Raw genomic sequence first — 20,804 nt, 5'->3', positions numbered from 1 at the left:
AAGAATAAGTCAAAACGTAGACTCAAACTACGGAAAGACGGAAACCATGTTCTGGAGAGAGGATAGGCAACTTGGGAGACTAGCTCCAGGAGGCTTAACGTGTTTATAATCTCGGAAGCAGGAAAAGAAAGTAGTTTAAGGTAAAAGCCACTAAAGCAAAACAGCCGGGACAATAATAATTAAATAATGAAAGAAAGAGTGCCTGAGCCAGAGAAATAGTAACAATAACTTTTGTAATTATTACAGTTACTACTGGCATAGCAGCAGCGAATACTTAAACACCTCCTATATATCACACACTGTTCTAACCATTTAATCCATGCTAATTCACTTAATCCTCACATGATCCTAGGAGGTTGTTATTTTCATCTCGCAAATGAGAAACTGAGGCACGCAGATGTTAAATATAAATATCTTGCCCAAAGTTTTCTAGGAAGTGGTGTAACCAGAATTAGAACTCAGCTTGGGCTGAATAGAAAACACACATATGTTAAGTATATCCTGCTAATATTCCCAAACTTTGGAGGATTAAAGAGAAAAGTCTTACAAGCCCCTAAGCAGCTCTAAAGGAAAAGGAAATCCTACTGGCACATACCACTCACCTGGAACACAGGAAACTAAATGACAAGGGGACAGCGTCTACAGACCTCTGAGGGCAGGGGACTGACACAACTCTTAAAGCCAGCCAAGATGGGTCTGTACCCCAGGATGAAAAACAAATTTGAGGCTGTATAGGAATTTCTGACTATGTATTACTTGGACACCACACTTGAAGAAATTGCCTAAGAAAAGACTTTGACCAAGTGACAAATAAACCAGAGCAGAGACCTCAAACAGGGAAGAACAGTGGGGAAGAATGATACACCTTGGAACACGTCTTTGCTTATACGAAAAAGTGTGTGTGTGTGTGTGTGTGTGCACAGTGATACCTTAATGACTAAGGACAGGCTGTGTAATGTAAGTGCTAAATAAGAACTTTTGAAACACAAGGGGTGTATTGCAAGGGAAATTCTTACATGTGATAAATAATTTACTACAATCTAGTAGTTGGGGGCTGATAGTGGAAGGGTGCAAAAACGTTTCAAAGGTCTCATTGTAGGGAGGAGTAAAGGGGGGTCAGGAGAAGAGAAGAAAAGTACTCGAGAGGCCTCATACTGTGCTAGGGAAGAGGGTAAGCTTAGAGTATTTGGGTGGTAAAAACAGTGTCCTGACACAGGAAAGAGTTGATATCTTGTTTTAAAGCAACAGCAGAGTCCCACGTGTCTAATTAAGAGAGCTGGCAACCTGAACCATTAGTGGAACAGAACAATAAAGTATAATTTCCAACCTCAAGGAGAGCAATGAAGTGATTATCAAGTAACTTGATCAAACCAGTAAAAACAAACAGTGTCAGAAGTTGTAAACAGAGTAAAATAGGAGGAACACAATCAAGTGTGTGTCATAAACACTGAATTCCCTCCCTGGAGGACAAGGACCATCGAATGGGATAAAAACAGAGCTGGGTATTCGTATAAAAAACAAAACAAAAAACAAACAAACAAATAAAAAAACATACTGACAGCAAAGCTGAAAATAAAGCAATGGCAAAGAAATGCAGCAAATGCAAAGAAAAAGAAAGGACTAAAAAACCATTAATAAGACACAATGAAATTTAAGTTTAAACTCACTAATCAAGATAAAGAGAACTTTATGTGACAATGAAAAGGCACCATTCCTGATGAAGCAGTAAGTCATAAATGTGCATATACCAAACTAGACCACAGCTGACGACTAGCAAAAATGCAAATACGGTAACATGATGAGATTTTGAAATACCTCTTTCAGAATTGTGCAGATAGTAAAACATTAATATAGCAGACATTTGTTGACTAAAAAATAAAATTACTTTCTTATGTCCACAGAACATTCACAAAAATTATCAAGATCTTAGTCACAGAGAAAAACTTAAATTTTAAGAAGTGGAGGATTTACAGATCACATGATTGTGCCATGAAAGATTAGAAATCATAAAAACGCAGCTATCTTTGGACTCAGCATTTTCATAGCCAGAACACTCTCAGAAGTTCAACGATATATAAAAATATCGCTGTAGCAGTTCAGAAGTGTAATGGCAAGAGAAAGAGAAGGGTAGAAGAAAAAGAGAAATGAAAAGAAGGGAAAAACAAACAAGCAACCAAGATGCCCATCAATCAGTTGATTACGGAAAGGACCTTGCTATCGTAAGATGAAAACACTTCCTCACCTGAATTTCAGCCAGAGAGGCCAGTGCCCATGCTATGGTAGACCTCAGGCCTGCTGTCTTGATGTAAGCTCGGCTGGCCAAAGGAATCCTACAAAGAAAAGAACCTGATGACGTACCCAACATTACTGTATGTTAAAGAAAAGTGTGATATAAACAAACTGATTAACCTGTCGTATCTGTGACCTCCTCTTTATATATTCATCTAACATACACTAAGTTCCCCTAAGTTACAGAATATTTTAACCTTATGACAAAAATCCCTTTTTTCATTGGCACCTCGTCTGACCAGCCAGTGTGGTATTTCAGAAAGGTACATTTGTAAGACACCTGAAATTTAAACTCTTAGGTATTTAACTTAGAAAAATCTAATCACATATGAGGGAAGTATTTCTCAAGTGTTAATATACTTCCCTGTCTTCCCATGTGGAATAGACCTTTTCTTGCTGGAGTCATCAAGAGGAACATACTGTGATAGAGATGCGGTATGGCAAGTAGGGCTGAATGGATGCTAACCCTTGAAATCTGTTTTCTAGAAAAAAATCCCTTTTGTAAGTTTGCTTTTTGCTCATTTGCATCTTTTCTCAAAAGATGAAATGAAGCATGACATTGCATTGTCTAAAATAATTTATGGAATGAAGGGCTGAAGCAGACATCTCCCAGATGAGTTCACTGGCCTCCATTATGTACCACCGCATACTTTATCCTTTGCTTCATTACTGCTACTATCAATGTTTCCAGATTTGATGGAGGTTTTCAAAATATTATTTCTATCTTTCCAATGTAATGAAAAAGCAAGCTTGATAAAAGCTATTACAATAACCTTAAGCATTCTTTTTTTACACCCTGCTTTGGGCTTACAGATGCATAAATGTGAGCTTAGGGAAAATGGGGTATTCCTATAGAATTTTTATAATCTTTGAAAATATTCCATGCCTAGAATCTAGAAAAAGGGTATCTAAATCACATTATACTATGTAAACAGGGATGTGCATACAAAATGTTTTTCATTAAGATGCCAACAATACCTACATGCTTCCAAGGAACTGGAAATCACTGTTTTCATCCAACTAGCTCTCTCTTCCTAAAGCATCTAGAAAAATACCTGTTATGTAAGTGTTCAACAGATATTTTGAAATAAGGAAATGAATCATTTGCATTTATTATTATATAGTACCCTGCAAGATTAGAGAGATACCTGAAGTAGATTTTAAAAACTGGAAATAGGGGTGCCTGGGTGGCTCAGCTGGTTAAGCATCTGACTTTGCTCAGGTCACGATCTGACAGTTCATGAGTTCGAGCCCCACATCGGGCTCTGTGCTGACAGCTCGGAGCCTGGAGCCTGCTTCAGATTCTGTGTCTCCCTCTCTCTCTGCCCCTCCCCCGCTCACACTGTCTCTCTCTCTCTCTCTCTCTCAAAAATAAACATTAAAAAAATAATTAAAAAATAAAAATAAAAGTTGGAAATACTCTCCCACGATAAAAGAATAATGGCAATAAAATTTGTAGAATGTGTAAACGTGAATTTTAAGAAATGTGCTGTATTTCCTATTTTAATAAAAATTCCAGATGCCAACAGACTAAGGGCCTGTGAAAATCATTTAATAATAGAAATAATTAGATATAATTTTTCAGTACGAATCATGTAATCAGTGCATGATTATAATCAAATCTTTTAGAGCTCTAACTGGCCAGATTAAATCATATGCGTTATGTACTAAAAAAACACTTCACTGGCTCAAGTAGAGAACTCCGATGCTTTGTCCTTAGCCTCGCTCTGTTACATCGATGTCTTATACTATAAATAAGAGCATAAAATTCTTACTTTCACAAACTCTAAGGGACAAACCAGAAGCTTACAGAACAGTATCTACCTGAACACAGGGATTCCCACCACAGAGTAAATGTCATTTAGATGTATGAAGATCTGAAAGAACAAATAGAGAAGTTAGAACAGAACAGGAAATGCATTACCTAATGCACTGACAATTTGAAAACTTCTATTCTGAAGCTGTATATAATCTAAATTTTATCTTTTATTTTACTTTTAATTTTTTAAATAATCTATATTAAAAAAATTCTAAGGCCTTGTTTAAATATATGGAAAAATGTCCATATGTAAATAAATAAAATGTAATAAACAAATAAATGTAAAAATAAATAAATAAAAAATAAAATAAATAAAAAATGTCCAAATACATATATATTTATTTTATTTTATTTTATTTTATTTTATTTTATTTTATTTTATTTTTTAATTTTTTAATTTTTTCATTCATTCTAAGAGAGAGAGCACAAGTCGGGGACGGGCAGAGAGAAAGAGGGAGAGAGAATTCCAAGCAGGCTCCGCATTGCCAATGCAGAGACTGATGCGGGGCTCAAACTCACAAACTGTGAGATCGTGACCTGAGCCGAAGTCAGATCCTTAACCAACTGAGCCATCCAGGTGCCCCACTATAATATTTTTTCTTGGGCAGAGGCAAAGTAAATTTTCAGTACATTCCATAGGAAGATTCTGAGGATAGTTCATTATACGAGGTATTATATATGGAGAATCATGTTCTGAAGACATCTTGGGTTCTTTCCTCCCTGGGGTTCTCTGAATTATGACTGGGTCAGACTTTTCAGCATTTGGGGTTAGAGAAGACTTTCTAACCTTAATTCTTCCCACCTTAATTTTAACTTCAAATTGAGAGTTGAGGTCACACAGGATCATCATAGGCTACACATATTTCCAGGGTAACAAAATTTTCTTCAGGCCAAAGATATTATAGCAAGGGTAATGTTTTCTCTCTCCGTTATCCATGGGTGAGTTTCTTTCTCTCCATTACCCTTCTTCTGTCAGGCCACAAAGAGGATTTAAATGTCTCAAGTTATAATTAGTAGCCCAATTAAATTTTAAAAGTTAGAATCTTACTTTTGTATAGTTTGATGAAGTTTATGGAATATTCTAACTTCGTTGTTTGATCTCAAGAGCATTTGATCCCTGATACTTTCACCCTAAAGTTATTTTTACTCTATAGTTTAATCAGAATTACTCCAATATTGACAAATTTTTATTACATACCGAATGATCTGGAATGGACTCCAGTTAGTCCATTAAATCCTTGATCAGCAAAGTAAACTTTCCAATGTTTTGCATTATTCATTTTAGCAAAGGTATTTATTAGGATTCTTTTCTATTTAAAATTGATTCTAAAGATAAGATACACTAATATTTTTATATACAAATATTATTGAGAATAGCTTCTCCCACTATAATTTTTCTATTAATTTTATCAGATAAAATCTGTTAAGATTTGATTCTTCTGTTAATTTTGTTCACAAATTTTACTGTGTGATTTTACTGTTGTCAATTTTGCTCTGTGTTATTTCTACCAATAATAGCTATTATTAATTACATTAAATACTGATAGGAATTAAATTAGCTATATTTATTTAGGAGCTAAAACTATGAGGAAACTAATTCTCAGACAGTGAGATGGGGCCAAGGGGAAATGGGGAGACTGAAACTGGCAAAGCACAAGATAAGGGAACTAGAGAGGGGAACTGGGAGGAGGACCCCCTCATGTTACAACATTCTTGGGGTCAAAATATTTTTCATGATAGTAATGAAGGACATACACCAGGCATTACTTTGTAAAAGTGAAAATACCAAATAGAAACATTAAAAAATGAAATAACACAAAATGTTCTAATATGGCCAGCTATTATTCTATTTAAAGCTATATAAGAATAAATTTATGAATCAATGAATTATGAAAAGGACTAAACCACCTGTCAAATTTATCAGATGGCTTTCAAAAAAGTGAAGAATATTTTCTATGGCTAGCATTGGTTTGCCCATATAAGTGTTTTACTTTGTTCCAATGAAAAACAGTGAAACCTAATTAAATTAATTTTGAAAATAGAGAAAAAAAAGAAAAACATAATCCCAGAATCCTAACAAAGCCATATTAACATACTATTGAATTTTGAGTGGGCATTTTTGTTTTCTATTCATTTTCCTTTTTTTTTTAACATTAGCTAGATTTATTTATTTATTTATTTATTTATAGAATTTTCTATTTTAGAGATTTGTTACATATTCTAGTGATTGTAGAGGTCATCTCTAAAATTCAACTGTGGCAAAATAATTCCACCCCCAAACATCTTATTTGGATAAGACATTTTTACAGTGAAAAATAGTAGGAAAATTATTTGCACTACTCCACTATTAAAGAGAAAAGAGACTGCTGGATCCATGCAGACATGCTTTTTAAAAACTCTGAAGCAAAACTGAAAAGTACAATAAGGATAGCTGACGTGGTCTTTAAACAATTAGGTTATAGGCACAGAGGATAAAATGAACATTCAGTACCTCTAAATTTGGATTCCTCAAATCTGCTTTCCATCCAAACTGTTTCATAAGAGCAATTCCAGTTATTCTTCCTACCTCCTGGAAAAGCAGAAAGTTACAGAAAGGAGCACTAAAACTGAAAATTTTATGTTTAAATGTAGGCAAAAACTAAGAGAGCATGCAGAAAAATCAGGTCACACTATTTGATGGTAACTTAGGGCTGCAATATAAGAATATGACACTAAAGCATTTTCTGTTCAAGGCAAACAGGCTGCATTTGACCTCTTCAACCCCCCAAAATATCTTATGGCACTGATGCTTCCTCATGTGTAATCTGTCTTCTTGTAACTTGAGAGAGCTGAAATAACCAGATCGTGAATCGATAAAAATGGTCATTGTGGGTTTTAGCAAACAAATGCAAAGTGAAAGATGAACTATTTTAGCAACTACAATCCTATATGTTTACAAATTACCAGAACAGTAGCATTAGACTCAAACTTTAGGGTTTATCTGATTTTAAGGCTGGTGAAAGGACTCAGACCTTTGCCCCCTGACATCACTGAACTTTGTAAGGGCCGAGTAATAAAGCGTTTTGAAGGAAACCGTGGTATTCGCTCCCACGGAGACCTCGAGTGTCTTGTGCATTTGTGTATTTGCAGTCTGGGTCCTGGTGACAATCATGCACACAAGGCAGAGCGCAGAGCAGCCATTTAATAAACACAGGACTGAACTGAAGAGAAAACCCAAAAGGTTAGGACAATAACACGGGATTTCCAAACGTCAAGAATACCTATGAGTTTAAGGGAAACTTTGAGTGAGAAAGGAAAAAACGGAGGTGATTACATGGAATGGCATACTATTACTCTTAAAGCATCTGAGGTGAAGTTAAAAAGGCAAATGCATTTTTAGAGGCGCCTGGGTGGCTCAGTCGGTTAAGTGTCTGACTCGTGATCTCGGCTCAGGTCACGACTTCACCTTCTGTGAGCTTGAACGCTGCACCGGGTTCTGTGTTGGCAGCGTAGAGCCTGCTTAGCATTCTCCCTGTCTCTCTCTCTCTGCCCCTTTCCCGCGCTCTCAAAATAAATAAATAAACATTAAAAATTAAAAAAAAAAAGAATGCATTTTTTAAAGAGATTTAATTATATGACATTAGGCCTAGTGATGTGCCTCGGCCTACTTAACTGTTCCGTGAAAGGCTGTCATCTCATTTTAAAGCTAAGGAGTAGTTAATTCTTTGAGAAAATGGAACCCCACCTTGGGAGGTAAGTGTACCTGTGCAGTAAAGGTCTTTGCAATAGCTCCACTGCAGCGACAGGAAACTCTGAACGTCAAGTCCTTCTGGTTTTTGGCATCAGCTGCTTTTACTACATCGTTCTGAAATGCTTCTTGAGATTTTTCTCTTTCAGTGAAAAAATCTCCTTGCTCCTGTGTTTCTTCTTCCGTTTGCTTTTCCAGCAGGCATTCCCCACTCTCTTGTAACTCTTGCGATTGTTCTGTTTTTAATTTCTTAGCACTGATGATGTCATTTTCCTCCACTTTTCTTTTTGGCGGGTTAGCAGCTCTTTGAAAAAGTTTGTCCTTTTTTGCATCAAGTTCAAGAAGATTTTTCCAAGTTGAGATGGCATTCAACCAACTTTCTGGATCATCATTTATAAGTCTCTGTATCTCACTTAATATTTTTCCTAAATAAGTAAGATGTCAGTTAATCCTCTATTGAAGCTTTAAAGACAGTCTATTACATCCATCACCCCCAAATTCCATTACCTTTATTTCTTTAAAATCAGTTTTATTAAACTGCTACATGAATAGTGAATTCACCTTCACCTGGAGTTTATATAATTTAACATAAAAATATTGTGCAGGATAAAGTTCATTCTTTATTTTTAAACAAAGTTTATTATTTTGAGAGAGAACAAGTCAGCGCGTGAGGGGGGAGGGGCAGAGAGAGAGGGGGAGAGAGAGAATCACAAGCAGACTCCACACCAGCAGCACAGAGCCCAGCACTGGCAGCACAGAGCCCGACGTGGGGCTCCAAATCACAAACTGTGAGATCATGACCTGAGCCGAAACCAAGAGTCGGACGCTTAACCGACCAAGCCACCCAGGCGGCACTAAAGTTCATTCTTATATTTCATAATTAATATCAAATTATTTTAAAATCCTATAGAATTATCATGTATTTTAGCAAGATCATTTGTCCTATGATAATATATATCTATATCTTCAATATAAGCATAGGCCTAGAGTATGTATTGATCTTTGAAATAATGCAGATCTTGCCTATAAAAACTAAGTTAAAAAACAGAATAAATTGCACAACAAAGCTTTGAAACAAGAGCAAATGAATCTTGAGACTATCTTAAACCATACACTACTAGCATACATCATAAAATGAGTTTTCATAAAGCAACACTTCAGATACACAACCCATTCATAAGTTAGGGACTGTCAGCATGCGCAACACAATGTAATCTTTTTTCGATGAAGAAGGGTCATCGAGATGACCCAACAATAATTACAGTGTTCTCTAAAGATGAGAATGTAGAATGTTGGGATGAAATTATATCGACCCCATGGTATAACACCTTAGGATTTGCTTTAAAACCACATTTCTGCCCTGTCTTGATTTCTTGCCATTTATATCTTTACTGACACAGTTTAGTGCAGACTGTAATATTACATGATCTCTTGTGCACGATCAGCAATTAAAATGAAGTTTAAGGCAATGTTTAGTCTAGCAGTATCTGACTATTTTTGGTGCTTCTATTAAGATCCTTAAATTATTTTAGCAGCATGTGTGTAAAATTAGAGAGCGAAGAGGGAATCTCTTAACTCCCTTTAGCTGTAATGCTTTATTAATGGGCGTAAGTTTATTCAAAACTTTAAATTTAAGGTCACCCAAATAGGAAATTTTATAACATAGTATTTTTTCCAATTATATAATTCATCAGTTAAAAAGTACAAAGTGATAGTTTTGATCAACTTATTAAAACCATGCATTCCGGGTTATTATACACTTCTAAATCTAAACAGAAGCAACTGATCACATGTATCTTTAGAGAAGGTGTCTGATCATAATTAAAACAGAAGAAATGTGACTCAGAAAATAGGTAGCAGGTTGCAAAGAGACACAATTAGGTGATAATATGATTAATATGGTGATAGTATTCAGGAAATACAGAAAAATACATAATTGGTGATTCCACAGCTATGAATGAATCTTAAAAATATGAAATGGATACAAATTAATTATCAAGCAGGAAACTTTGGAGTACAATATATCATGTGGGTAAAAGCAATAGGCATATACTGTACCTTTACTTACAGAAGAAACATTAAGTGGAAACTGCTTTTTAATCAGCAAAAATAATCTTTCTGCAGATTTTAATTTTTTCAGCATATTTAAGTCAGAACAGGTGGTGAAGAAAACTTTTCCTGAAATATATTCAACCTAGAGACAGAAAAGATTAATGTAGTCCTGTGTCAGAGTAAGAATCATTTCCCTTTTCCCCTCTAAACGAATTAAAACATAGCATCTAGATTAACAATAAACAATCATTTCTGAAAGATGTACTACTTGTCAGACATGCTCCTAGGCACTCAGAATACATTTTCCCCCTCATCCTTATAACAAACTTCTATGGTAGATTTTATCACCCCCATTTCTCAGATTATGAAACTGAGGCTTGGATAGGTTAAATAACCGGTATGAAGTCACACAGTGACCAAGATCATAATCTGTGCCATGTTACCATTTGTAAAGTACACTTCTAGGACAAATCAGGCGTCTAGTCCAAGGTTAACATCATCAGTAGGGATTTATTAAACACCTACCTTGTGGTCTACCAGGAAACATGCAACATAAATCCTAAAGATGAATAATAATGTAACACGTACATATTGACATACAAATTAAAATATAATATTTACAAGCAAATAACTTGAATTAAACCCCAAATAAAAAAGTTAATATGTAAATGCATTGATAAGCTGTATGTACAATAAGTAGCACTGAATATGGAACCATCATTAGTAAAAGTCTTGGGAAAGAACTCTGCAAGATTTGAGAAGAGAGATTCTAACAGAAGAACAAAGGGCAAGACGCAGAGGTGGGAGTGACAGCCTGGCTGAAGTAAAGTGTAAGTCAGCATGGCAAAATTTGCTGTTTACACTGATTGATAGTGTCAGGTGGATGGATGGTGTAGCTCAGACCAGCTTGATAAATGGTCGTGAAAATTTGAGTACCCCAGATGGTAATGGTCAACCATTATAGACTTTTGATGAAAGCTATGACAGCACTGAATTAGCTAGCAGAAAAAATTACTTTGGAAGAGGCATAAAGTACTGAGTGTAGAATGTGATGTCAGAGGAAGAAGGAGACTACCAAGGTAGAAATAATGAAACTTGGCTGTGGAACTGGAAAAGGGATAACAGCAAGAAATATGCATCACCAGAAAGAGGTTTTGGAGGCAAGATGGATATGTGGTAAAAGCCAGAGAAGAAAGAAAATGAAAAATGCACTAACTATAGAGTCTAGTGAGGTATGGGAAATGGATCTCAATACCAATGGAGTCCTAAAACTTTTGGAGTCAACCCAACCCTCTCAAGCTCAGGATGGATGTGGAATGCCTTAAAGTTTTCCTTTTAGCAGTGGCCATCAGCTGATTAATATGGTTCTAAGTTATCTCCTAGAACTGAGGTAATGGGGAATTTGGGGTTTCCCATGTGTTTAGGCAGCTCCCGTCCAATGGGAACTTGAACTCCAAGTGTTTTTGTACTTTTGATCTGACATGGTCTAATTAAGCTCTGGGGATGGTAATTTCTGGGGTTACCATTCTAGCTTGATGAAGAAGAATCTGCAGAGGAAGCCCTAGGTTGACACCAATTAAAGCCCAAATACTTCATTATAAGTAACAAGTTTTGGGGATCTAATGTACAGCATGGTGATTATAGCTCATACTATATTATATAATTGAAAGCTACTAATAGATCTTAAATGTTTTTACCACAAAAAAGTAAATGGTAATTACGTGACTGGATAGGGGTGTTAGTTAATGCTCTGGTGGTAAGCATTTGCAATTTATAAATGTATGAAATCAACATGTTGTACACCTTAAACTTACATAATGGTATATGTCAATTATATCTCAGTAACGCCAGAGAAACAAATAAAAATAAAAACCCCAGCAATGCATCTGACCAAGATAGATGGAGAAAGCAGGGAATGAGAAGAATGTTTAGGAATCAATATTTAAGGTCATAAGGAAGTAACTAAAATAAGAACTTTTGGCTTCTAGAATTTACTTCTTTCTCATTACAAAGGTGATGTTTTCCCATGAAGTCAAAACTAAGTATATACCTCAAAATGCTTAGAACTTGAAAACAAAATATTCAAAAGTAACTTTTATTAAAAATTTTTTTTTCAATGTTTACTCTGAGAGAGAGAGAGAGACAGGCAGACAGATAGACAGACAGAATGAGAGCAGGCAGAGAGAGAGGGAGACAGATTTTGAAGCAGGCTCCAGGCTCTGAGCTGACAGCACAGAGCCTGACATGGGGCTTGAACTTGTGAACCGCAAGATCATGACCTGGGCCGAAGCTGGCCACTTACCCAACTGAGCCACCCAGGCTCCCCTTAAAAAGTAACTTTTAAAAAATTTAGATTTTATGTTACCTGACATAAAAATATAGCTGATATTAAAGTCATCACAAAACAAGTTAACAGACATGAAATACGTTGCCAAGATTATGGGGTAATTGAAATAAGTATTTTACTGAAGATGTATGGTTTTAAGATTCAAGTCCTATAAACAAACTGATGCAAACATCTGGACCAGTGATTTTAATCTAAGTAGTCAGTGATCTAGATATTAATTTATAGTTATTTAACTGTACAAAGATCTTTTCTTACTTATTTGAAATATGAAGGGAAACAATTTACACAGCAAACTTCCTTTAAAAATATCATCGTTTTGGGGTGGTGGGAAGAACAAATAAAGAACATGATTGAAAATCAAGTTAATTGAGAGGGCCTAAAAGGTTTAATTTATTGGGGGAATCAAATCATAAGAATAATGTCTTGAAGCATTAAAATGCTAAATATATTCTCAAAACCAAAAGCAACATTATTTTCTTTCTTTAAAAAGTAATGTAAGGCCTACATTCCTTTTACAAGTAATAAGCATGTAATCAAAAGTAGTTTACTAAATTGCTAAACAGTCACTATGAGAATCAAATAATCATATACACGAAAGCACTATAATGTTGTACCCTTTGTGAAGATGAAGTATGATATCTTAAAGCAGTGGGGAGAATGAATTTTGGTGCTTATGACTTCAAAAACTGCTGAAGCTGGTGTTAACCTTTTTCTTTGTTGCTTGTAACTGATAATATTCAATTATAATACTTAGGGGAGAAATGTGGCATTTTAGAATACTTCATCCTAATATTTGTTACTTGAAAATTTATTTATATATACAATCTGTTTTTTCCATTTGGAATGAAATCATAACGAAGTGTCTAAAACCAGCTGGTTTTATGTCTAACACTTTCGAAGATGAAATAACAGCCTTTATTAAAGTAAAAACACTTCTGTTATCAGCTAGAATATCTAAGCAGTTAGCATTTTTGCCTTTCTTTTAAAATTCAGGCATTCAAGTCTAACCCAAAAATTAAAAGTTTAAGTCTTGGCAAAATGCATAGGAAGATACGGAGATACCAAAGTTCTCCTAATTCTACAAATGCCATTTAGTTTTAGAATTAATTATACATTGCTAAGTGAAGAGCTGAGGTGGTACATGAGGTTTTTTGGTTCATTTTAGAAGAAAGGATTCAAAATATATTTTAATTAATTTTTAAAAAAGCATTCAATCTGCAAGAAATGCATAGGATATTAAAAAATATCAACCTACACAATTACTCCTTTAAATAAAATAATTATGAAATAATCCAATTATCTGGTTAGCTCTACCCCACTACCTTCTATCACCATGACCCTACTAAAAAATTAAAAATTGGTTGGCTTATTCAAGTTCAGGTCCTGGGTTAAAAGTCTTTGCTATGTGGGTTTATAAAGACCAATTAATCCATTGACAGGGCCTTTCTGGCTAGCTGGTATTAGGCACACCTCTATTATACTGAATTTTATCTTAAAAATAACTGTTCTTGCTATTATTGTTTATAATAGCAGTATTTAATACATTATACATTGTTATAGCTTAATTTTTCTTAATTTTAAAGTAATCTAGGTAAAATAAACATATGTATATAAAATATTTTATACATATAAAAATACGTAATTATACAATATAAACTGAATATTTAAAAATACCCAGGAACCTATAAATAAGTTTGCCCTACCACCAAGTGGAAAAAAAATCTAATCTGACTCTGACCAAACTCTAGATACAACTTACAAGATTCCAACTGATAGGAGATAGAGAGGACAGAGAAACATGTTAAACTACACCATGGAGATGCAATTAGCAATATTTAGATCAGGGGAACTTCTAGCAGTGCTGTCCAACAACTTTCAGTGATGATGAGAATATTCCATAACCTGTGCTGTCCAATGCAGTCACCACTAGCACATACGGCTTCTGAGCACTTGAAATGTGACTAATGTGCCTAAGAAAGTGAATTTTTTTGTCATATATTTTAATTAAAATAGCCACCATACCCTATTGGACACCACAGCTCTAGACTAGGACTCAGAGAATGAGGCCTGGTGAGCTAAGAATGGTTTTTACATTTTTAAAGGGATGTAAAAACAAACAATAACAATAAAGAAGAACAACAAGTGATCCACATATGTGAACTACAAAGCATAAAATATTTATCTGGCCTTTATTTTACACGAAGACTCCATGCACAGTGCAGAGCCCAACATGGGACTCAAACTCACACCTTGAGATCAAGAGTGGAGCCGAGATTAAGAGTCGGAAGCTTAACCGACTGAGCCACCTAAGCACCCCAATCTGGATCTTTAGAGAAAAAATTGGCCAACCCCTGCTCTAGACTATGGGATAAACAACCCTGCTTCTTTAACAAATAATAAATTGCTGGTGGTGGTGGTGGGGCGGCGGGGGAGAGATGGAGGGGAAATCTACAGATTAAAAGAGACTTAAAATTTTTTTTATAACAAACGAGATTTAAAAGAATATCAATCACAATACATGGTCCTTATTTGAATCCTCATTCAAATACACAAACTTAAAAAGAAAAGTGACATTTATGAGAAAGTTGGGATTTAAACACTTACTAGATATTTGATAAGGAATTATTTTTAGATGTGATCATATTGTGGTTTATATTTTTTTTAATTTAAATTTTTTTGAGAGAGGGAGAGAGCGCGCAAGCGCGCGCACACGCATCCACACGCGCGCGCGCAAGCGCGGGAGAGAGGCACAGAGAGGGAGACAGAGGATCTGAAGCAGGCTCGGCGCGCTGTGAGCCTGAGCCACCCAGGCGCCCCTGTGGTCTATATTTTTAAAAAGAGCCATTGTATGATGTCTTCTATATTATACTATATATATTATGCTGTGCGTCCTCTCATTATAGATATACAGTAGTCCCCTTATCCACAGTATAGCCTCCTGCCGTCACTGCGTTTAACCAGTCACTGCATTTAACTGCGTGGTTCCCAAGCAGATGACCCCGCCCCCCCCCACTCTGACCTAAGATCAACAGCCTAAGGCTACGTCAAGCACAATTCTCCTTCCGAAGTATCAAGTATCGTCAGAAAGTCAATAGTAGCCTAACGTCATGCGCCACGCTTCGTCTCATCATTTTGTCATCTCACATCATCACAAGAAGGGTGAGTACAGTACAAATAAGATATTTTGAGAGGGAGGGAGGGGCAGAGGGAGAGTGAGCAAGAAAACATGTTTGTTCACGTAAGTTTTATGACCGTATATTTTTATAATGTCCTATTCAGTTATTGTTAACCTCTTACTGTGCTTAATTTAAAAATTAAACTTTATTATGGGTATGTATATATAGCAAAACACAGTATATATAGGGTTGGTACTATCTATGCTCTCAGGCATCCACTGGGGGTCCTGGAATATGTATCTCCCATGGATAAGGACGACTACTATATAGGCAAACATTTACAGATGAAGTGATATCTTGGCCTTGCCTCAAAATAACATGGGTGGAGCGGGAGGGGCATTAATGGAGCAGAATTCACCGTGGGATCGGTGTTGCAGCGGGTCGGTGAGCACGTGAGATTCACCACACTATTCTACTTCGTGTATGTTTGAAATTCTCCGTGATAAAAAGCTGAACAGAATACACAGGACACTTTCTCTTGCAAGCTGCATGTTGGAGGAAGCACCTGCATCAGTCCTCCAAGGAGGGAGAGTTTGCAAGTTAAAATGCAAACGATTGAGCTATGTACATTCCTACCAAAAGAAAAGTTTTGGGGGGTGGCAACTAGGGACACACATTTTCAACAAGCTCCCTGCGTGATTCTTAGGTCCACTAAAACACCGATTAGAAAGGCGTGACTAATCTGTAAAAGGAAACAATCACTTCTAAATTCATTTTATAAACGCGGACTTCACAATATTACTTTTCTTGAAGCAAATCAAAGTTTCTAACACTCTTATTACTGCACGAATGGTTTTAAGTATTCCTGTGCAACTCATTCTTTGGGAACATTCATTGATCACCTACTAATTGCAAGACATTGTGCTACACGTGCTATCAATTTTTATCTCAAGGTTTGCTCTAATCCTTTAAAGTAGGTATAATCTTCTCCATTTTCTATCCAAGGAAAGTGAGGCTCAGAAATTTGAGTATTTACCCCAAATTCAAAAATCTATGAAAGGAAGATTAAAATTTGAACACATGTTTTTTTGCCTCTGAGATCTACATATACTTTTTTTAAAAATTTTTTTTTTAACGTTTTTATTTATTTTTGAGACAGAGAGAGAGGGTGAACAGGGGAAGGGCAGAGAGAGAGGGAGACACAGAATCTGAAACAGGCTCCAGGCTCTGAGCAGTTAGCACAGAGCCCGACGCGGGGCTCGAACTCACGGACCGTGAGATCATGACCTGAGCCGAAGTCGGACGCTTAGCCGACCAAGCCACCCAGACGCCCCTACATATACTCTTTTCCACGCTGTCACAGAAATAACTTACAAGCTTCGGGGAAGTTTCCCACTATAATTTAGTGTACTAGTAAAGCACCTGGGCTTCAAAGCAATAAAGATCCAGATACAAGTCCCAGCTCCACCACAGAGCATCAGTTTTCTCTTTATTTCTTCGTAAAACAGAGGGGGGAAATGACGTCTCCCATAGGATTCTTCTGTGGATTAAATCATATCATGTACATAAAAGTGTCGGACACGTTTTAAGTGCTTTATAAATGTTAGATGCTATCATTGTTCTTTCGGGATTGCTTTAACTTTGAGAGTTAGCGAACTAGAGATGACATTTCAGAAGTTATTTGTTCAGATCCCATTTCCAAGCATATCTGTCCTTAAAACAGGCACAATCAAAATATGGGAATCCCCAAATCTTGTGGTTGATTCCTCTCATTGCCAAGAAGTTTGTCCCTATAATTAATTGAACTTTTTTGCTGTGAGGAGACCCCCTCCCCTCACATCTCATTTTGTCTTTAGAGAAGATGGAGGACAAGCAGAGAAGATAATTTTGGTAATTCGACGTATTGCAGTTGGGTGAAGGCTTCTATTTTTCATACTAAGAGCTCTAAGTTAATATTAAAAAACAAAAACAAAAACAAAAAACCAGTGCAGCATGATGTAATGGAAGGAACTGGACCTGGGTACTGGCCTGCCTGGGTTAAACATGATTATATACTCATGCCTGATTTCACAGCTTGGGTTTGAATCCCAGGTCTGCCGTTTTACATGACTTGAATAATTTCTTGGACTTAACCTGTGCTTCATTTTCCTTTTCTGTTACATGTAGAGCCTACCTCACAGTGTTGTGAAAATTAAGCAGGTGAGTACAGATTGAGGACCTAAGAACATGCTTAATCAATGTGGGCAATTCTTACATTGTTGCTTTTTTAGATTAGCCGTATTCAGCGCTCTATTAAATTCTGCGACCAAAACCACAAGTGGCTGGTAATCTAATAAAGCTGATGTCATTTTTCGTGACCCCCTCTATCCCCCATGCCCCCAACTCCCTCATTGCAGAAAATCCTTTTGTGGCTTCTAACACTATAGGGGCTGCAAGACTGACTGGTCAATTTCATTTAGTAAGCTTTCCTTTTCCAAAAACACATGATTCACACTGTCATATACAGCCCATCAAGTCAGTGGAGTCTGTTTCTATTACATCTTTTCCCTCTGCTTTCAAGAAGCCAGCTCAGCATGTTCTAGAACCTAAACTCAAGTTTAAAACCTTGTTCATGTCATTGAAATTAACACCAGCAATTGTTATTTCCCTCCAGAAGCTGGACTGCGAAGCCTCCAAGACTATTATTTTTTTAGCTACTATTTACTCGGTGTTTAAGGTGTACTTTACGCACCTTGTATCAATCCCATGGGGTAAATACCATCATTGTCAGGAAACAGACAAGTCCAGTAACAACCTGAAGGCTGTACTTGTATTTAAAGGCTGGAGAAAGGCTTCTGTGACGGGTCTAACTATTGGCACTATCAAGTACCTTCTTGTAAAGAATCTAGGAAATACCTTGCCTCAAACTCCTTCCCGCCTTAAAAAAAAATACAGGCATGAGAGATACGCGGTAATGTGGAAGGGAGAACGACTGGCGATTCTTTCCTGCAGTAATTAAAGGACGTGTCAGAACTCCGAGGTCTGGGGCTTGAGAGCTGGGGGGCTCGAGGCTCTTGCTTTCCAGAGTCTACACGGACCCTGGCGGGGAGGGAGACCCGGCGCGGACGGGGGCAGGGCCGCCCTCCTTCCCGCCCGGGCGCGCAGCGAGGCCGACTCACCTGCGTGGCCGCCAGCCGCGCCCGCACCTCCCGCATCAGGAAGGGCTCCAGGCCGCGGCCCGCGGTGCAGAAAAACCGGGCGCCCGCTGCAGGCAGCGAACCGGAATCTGTAGGAACCGCCGCCATTGCGGCTCGGGCGCGGGCCCGCCGCTCGGGGTCACGTGGCCTGGGGCGCGCGCGGCGAGTCCCGGCTCTCCCGGAGGCGGGCACTGGGGCCGCGGGGCAGGGTGGAGTCAGAGGCTAGGGTTGTCAGGGAGACCCGGGGTGACGGTGGGGGCCGGTGGGAGCCGGTGGGGCCGGTGGGGGGGGCGGGGGAGCGGGTCAGCTCGGAGGGGTGGCTGTGGGGCTCCTTGGTTAACTGCTCGGAATTTCCCTGATTAGGTATTTGGAACTATTTGGAGTCACATATGGAAGGCATACAGTTGGGATCTGTAATTGGAATCTATATAAACGGTATATATCATCTAATCCATTTGCCTTATTTTTGAGATTGAGGAAGCTGATCCCTAAACAGGCCAAGGGACAGGTGGCATAGAGCTGAGGTTGGTCTTGATAGCCAGTATAACGAGCTTCTATTTCTCCCAAATTTCTCCTCCCCTCTTCTTTATCACTCGCCATTACTCTCCTGACATAAGGAGCCCTATTCTGTCTTCACCAAGAATTGGGCCAAAGTTGGGAATCCTCAGGACCAAGAGCAGAAATTCTCACTCTCCAGTGGAATGCTTTTATGTTCACATTTCTTGCACTTCTAAGTTCATTCACCATGAAGGTAATGATGAATGCACTGTCTAGTTTGGGCCACCTGGTTTAATTGGCTGTCTTAACAGTATTTGAAGGGACTACTCTAATTTTGAATTTTCTTTCTTTCTTTTTAATGTTTATTTATTTTGATAGAAAGAGCAGGGGAGGGGCAGAGAGAGAGAGAGAGAGGGAGAAAGAATCCAAAGTAGATTCTGCCCTGGCAGCAAAGAGCCCTATTTGGGGCTCAATCTCACAAACCGCAAGATCATGACCTGAGCCCAAGTCAAGATTGGGATGCTTAACCAACTAAGCCACCCAGGTGCCCAATTTTGAATTTTGAATTGGCAATGAAAATATTACTTGGGAGGAATAGAATCCATATGACAAAGTGGACAGCATTACATAAGCTCTGTTGTTGTATAGAAGTCGACATGTAGTTATATGAAGAGACAGTATATAGAAACTATTAAATGAATGGCTGGCTATCTTTCTGGCAAGTGCCTCTCATGTGGTTCAATGGGATACCTAGGTGAATGGCAGATACTACCTCTCTTCCTCCCCACCTCACCCCAGCTCATGGTCTACTTGGACAGTATTATGAAAATTCTTATGGAATCATGTAACATGACTGTATCAAAGTTTCAGTCCTCAAACTTCTTTTCAGAACCTTTCATGTTGGCAAATTCTTTAGTTTCCTTCATTCTTTTTTTTTGCCTCCATATTTATGTTTTCATTCTTTTGGCAGTTGACTTAGCTTTATGCTTTGTGATTCCTGGTACTCTAGTATGTCTGGGGACACCCAGGAAACCTCCTTAGTACTTCCTACATTCTGTACCCAAGATAGTAAGCACCCAGACATATAGTTCAACAAATACTGGATACCCACTCTCTGCCAGACTCAGATGCAAATGTGAGTGATTATTTGAGTGTGTGTGTGGGGGGCGGGGTGGGGCAGACAGGAAGGCCTCATCAGCAGTTAGGTGCTATTAGAGCATAATTACATGAGTTGGGAAGTTGATGGAGATCAAGGTATACAGGTGGTAGGGCTAATGTTATGGTAACACTGCCCATGGTGGATGAAGAAATGACTTCTCCAGTGTAGGGCTGGCTAGCAACATGCTCTCCTGCCAAACCACTGCTGAGCTGAGGCTCAGTCCTGCAGAGCCAATCTTCCCCTTATATCCTCTTTTCTCTTCTTCTGTGGTCTTTCCGCCACCCAGAACCTTTGGTCAGCACTATCAGTCTGGAGCTACTCTTGTTTCAGTTGGGGTCGGGGAGTCAAGTGCATTTGCTCATCTTTGGGCCTTGCTATATAGCACAGCGCTTCTGGGAATGCCTTTCATCATACAGTATTGGAGATGAGAGGAAATAGGTGGAGTTTTGCCTCTTTAGGGAGAAAATAATTGGTTCCCTGAGAGGAGAGTTGCCTGGAATTCTCTCTGTGTGACTCAAATACTCTTTCCTCCATCATTTCTGCTTCTCATTAAAAAAATGTCTCTACTGGAAAAGAACCACTGATCCCTATAGACGCTTTGCATATCCAGCTGAGCTTTGC

The 20,804-nt window shown here is 37.8% G+C and overlaps 1 protein-coding gene across 4 annotated transcripts in view; it reads right to left on the bottom strand.

Moving 5' to 3' along the window:
* Positions 1-18,663, bottom strand: part of THUMPD2 (THUMP domain containing 2) — a 35,738-nt gene extending 17,075 nt beyond the window's left edge. For 2 of the 4 annotated variants that reach the window (XM_019446638.2, XM_019446652.2), the window contains exons 1-6: positions 18,509-18,663; positions 9,894-10,029; positions 7,851-8,260; positions 6,600-6,677; positions 4,114-4,166; positions 2,243-2,330 (exon numbers count right to left, since the gene is read on the bottom strand). In XM_019446638.2, the coding sequence (XP_019302183.2) occupies positions 2,243-2,330; positions 4,114-4,166; positions 6,600-6,677; positions 7,851-8,260; positions 9,894-10,029; positions 18,509-18,634 (891 nt within the window). In that variant the 5' untranslated portion in view covers positions 18,635-18,663. Of the gene's footprint in view, positions 1-2,242; positions 2,331-4,113; positions 4,167-6,599; positions 6,678-7,832; positions 8,261-9,893; positions 10,030-18,508 lie in introns of all 4 variants that reach the window. The other 2 variants (XM_019446628.2, XM_019446645.2) reach the window with 2 other exon arrangements.
* Between the last annotated feature and the right edge of the window lie 2,141 nt (positions 18,664-20,804).

This window comes from Panthera pardus, unplaced genomic scaffold (genome assembly GCF_024362965.1).
Source record: "Panthera pardus isolate Hobbes unplaced genomic scaffold, ASM2436296v1 HiC_scaffold_26, whole genome shotgun sequence".
Classification (NCBI taxonomy): domain Eukaryota; kingdom Metazoa; phylum Chordata; class Mammalia; order Carnivora; family Felidae; genus Panthera; species Panthera pardus.
The sequence above is the reverse complement of the archived record's forward strand: the minus strand, read 5'-3'. Positions and strand labels throughout refer to the sequence as shown.